This window comes from Fragaria vesca, linkage group LG3, assembly GCF_000184155.1.
Source record: "Fragaria vesca subsp. vesca linkage group LG3, FraVesHawaii_1.0, whole genome shotgun sequence".
Taxonomy (NCBI): Eukaryota; Viridiplantae; Streptophyta; class Magnoliopsida; order Rosales; family Rosaceae; genus Fragaria; species Fragaria vesca.
The window spans coordinates 25,987,232-25,990,843 of record NC_020493.1 but is presented as its reverse complement, the minus strand read 5'-3'; the positions used below and the strand labels follow the sequence as shown (position 1 = coordinate 25,990,843).

At 38.7% G+C, this 3,612-nt stretch overlaps 1 protein-coding gene across 1 annotated transcript in view; it reads left to right on the top strand.

Annotated features, from left to right (window-relative positions):
- LOC101297045 overlaps positions 1-2,655 on the top strand; it is a 6,332-nt gene extending 3,677 nt beyond the window's left edge. Inside the window, exon 5 of the mRNA XM_004295077.1 lies at positions 2,326-2,655. Coding sequence (XP_004295125.1) covers positions 2,326-2,471 — 146 coding nt within the window. The 3' untranslated portion in view covers positions 2,472-2,655. The remainder of the gene's footprint in view (positions 1-2,325) is intronic.
- Positions 2,656-3,612: the final 957 nt, after the last annotated feature.

Here is a 3,612-nt window from a genome sequence, read left to right as displayed (position 1 = left end):
ATAACCACCATGTTGAAGATTGAAGTGATTCTCAAATCTGATTTGAAAAATGTAGAGATTTGTTTTTTGTTTTTTGTTTTCCAATGTAAAGATGTAGAGAATTGATGTTGTTTGGATTTTATTTTAATATTATATTTTCACAAAAATTCTTGATTGTGGGGTTAGTATTGGAATATTTAGTTTAAAATTGAAATATGGGGTGAAGAAAGTATTTGGTGGGGTGGCAATAGCCGCACCCTTTAACATTTTACTAGATACACATACCCAAACTTCCTACAATACCCTCATTTGAATACACAACTTATTCACTAAATACTCGGCTTCAATGCTTTAAGTCTCCAACGTTGCTGCCTTCATGGAGAAATCCTTCAAGGCTTATCAAGGGAGGATGAACTCGACAAAGGAGGAGAGGAAGGGCCACTGCTACTCTTGTATCTCTCTAGTTTTTTTACGTGATTGAATGATGATTGTGGTGAAGTAGAGAGCCTCTATTTATAGTCTTCTCCTAGCCCTTGATCAACTTTTGATCCAACGGTCTCTGATAATTGCACAAAATCTTGATGAAAATCTTCAAGGAATTCTCTAGAATATCTTGCGCAATAATACTTTGAATGTAGCTTGAATCACGACCGAGTGCATTTGCGAAGGATCCAAGTAGAATCGGCAAGGAAAATATTTCCTTATTTTTGCATCAATCACATCCTTGATGATGATTTCGGATTCTCTTTGATTGATGCGCATAAATGGGATCCCTACAACTACAATTGCTGGAAATCAGATTTATGATATATATAGGGACCAAATAGGAATCTTAATAAATAGAAATAGAAGGATTAAAAGATAACTCCCTTATTTTTCTGATATTGAATCAATTAATTAATCCTTGATTTGAGGAAGATATTCCATCACAATTTGCAGCCATAAAGTCCATTTTTGGACTCCTAAATCTCGGCCAGAAATCTTTAGAGATTTCTGATTTCCTTCTTTGCTTCTCACGCCTCCAACAAGTCCTCTCTTTAATTTTCCTTCCTTCTTTGACTTAATTTCCTGTCTCACAAGAATAGAAGGTTTCTCAAAATGAATAAGGAAAGTCTGAATAGGGATTCACAAGTTTCCTAAATCAAAATAAGAAAGTTTCTTAAGTTTCCTAAATCAAAATAAGAAAGTTTCTTGAAATGAAATAGGCAAGTTTCCCATATCCTTTGATTTACTCGTTTCTACGACTTAGTGAGATTCCTTGCTTGAATCGGACTTGTTTCCTAGTTCGACCAGGATTCCTCTTTAGCTTTATGTTATGCTTTTCTGTTTTTTTGCCTTCACACTCACAAAACATGTTAGAAATGACATTATTACAAGAATATCATAGCTAAATAAAGTCGGAAATACATTATAAATGTAGCACTTTGTGCTCCTATCAATCTTAATATGATTCTGACACAAGTCAAAGTCATGGTTTAATGGGTTTGACTTTTCTTGTAGGAGTGAAGGAAGGTCTTAAACAAAACTTAAACTTTCTCATATGATACACTACTCAAGGCTATGCAATTACATAAACGGACAGTACGGACTACATTTAGATGGAAATACTCTAGCAAAACCGTTGTCTTTTTCTTAATTTCATCGTTCCATATTTTGAGAAAAATGCCTCCTACTCCTTGACCAATAAATAAATATAAGCATCTCCTGGTACCTGCCTAACTGAGTGAAGTATAATTGCAACAGATCAAGAGCGCAGTTGTGAATTGTGACTTACTTTAAAAATTTCTCTACCCAATGTTGTTCCACCTTTGCTTGAAGGACTAAATCCCTACCATATGCTGACCAAAGTAATCGCTGAAAGTTTAAACTTTAATTCCTTTGCTTTTTTTGGTTTTTTGGATACAAGGGGGGCCAAAAGACTTGGACAATTATTTAATTCCTTTGCCTTCGTGTCCATCTTAGCTGACCAAATTTAGAACCTTTCAGGAACAATGAGGAAAGAAGCTCTTAATAAAGTAAACGAGTGTTGTGTGCCAGAAGACTAGTTGTTATGAATGTGTATCAAGTTTCGATCAAGTCGATTAATCTTATAGTGGTTTTAGGGATTCAACTCTTCTTTCTGCTTTTTCTAAATTAATTCTTTTACTGCTACTAAAGCTCGCCTTGATTATGAATTTCTTATGGACTTACCTGTGTAGACTCCAATTTAGAGTGTTAGTTAGATTGCAGTCCAATTTTGTATGGATTTATCGGAATTTCTTAATATGGAGTGTTTTGAAATCATTACTCGTCTATCATTAGACCATCTTTGAATTCTGAACTGAAATCAATCAAGTCTCGTTGCAGGAGATGAACACTTAGCTGTGTTTCGCGTCTCAAAGTTGGACAATGCAGAAGCTACAAGCAATCCAGGTCCCTCTGAAGATAAAGTAGACACTGTCATCCCTGAAGACGTAGAGACTGTCGCTACTGAAAGAACTAAAACAATTTGAGTTAAAATGAACGGTGTCTTTGTAAGATATACATAGCAAGGGAACAAGCTAATGCAATTTTCTAACTGGAAAGATAGGTTTCAGTTGGAAATTCAGCTGGATCAAATAATCTGTAAAGAAGATTTTACGGTTTAACATATCGCAATCCGCTTAATTTCTACATAGACCTGATCTTTTCCTTCCCTTTTTTTCCTCGTTATTGTTGGAGTATGGGGAATCACGGGACAAAGTGAAGTAACTAAGTCAGTCCGCCATACATAAATTAAATTGAGTCCATAGCAATAGGCCAATAGTAAAAAAATTCCAAACCTTCATATTCGTATTGAACTCCAAACCTTCATATTCGTATCGAACTGTGAGAATACTGGGTTGAAGTACTCGAGCATGCACCGATGCACGTATTGGGTCTCCACATGCCTAGGATGAGGATTGGCTTTTGCCTCCTCTTATATATATATATATATATATATATATATATATATATATATATATACAAGAATTATTAGGTGCGGACGTCCGTACGGATTTCTGCCGTTTTTCCACCATTCTAGCGCCGGCGACGTTGTTTCTTCTCCTCGGCATGATCCCAGACCTCCCTCGACGGTGTTGGAATGAAGAAGAAGGCCGGAGAGATCGCGATCGGAGGTCCACCATGATCGGTCGTGAAGTTCTGAGTGAGATTGCTGCACAGACCTCTGATCGCGATCTCTCCGGCCTTCTTCTTCATTCCAACACCGTCGGGGAGGTCTGGGATCACGTCGGGGAGAATAAAACGGCTTCTCCGGCGTTGGAATGGTGGAGAAACGGTGGAAATCCTTACGGAAAACCCATATGGACGTCCGCACCAGAAACAGACTGTACATATATATATACAGTCCGGATCAGAGGAAGACGTCCGCACGCCCTTAAAGTGCGGACGTCTCTCCGTTTGCCACCGTACGGCGCCGGCGAGGGCGCATCTCCACCCCAGCAACCTCAGCAGCGTCCCCGACCACTTTCCCTCCTTGGCGAGTTCGTCGAATTCCAGTTTTCAGGGGAGATCGATTTTGTATGAAGTTATGGGTGATCTCGTCGGAAAACTGGAATTCGGCGGACTCACCGGGGACGCTGCTGGAGTCCGCTGGAGTGGAGGCGCGCCCTC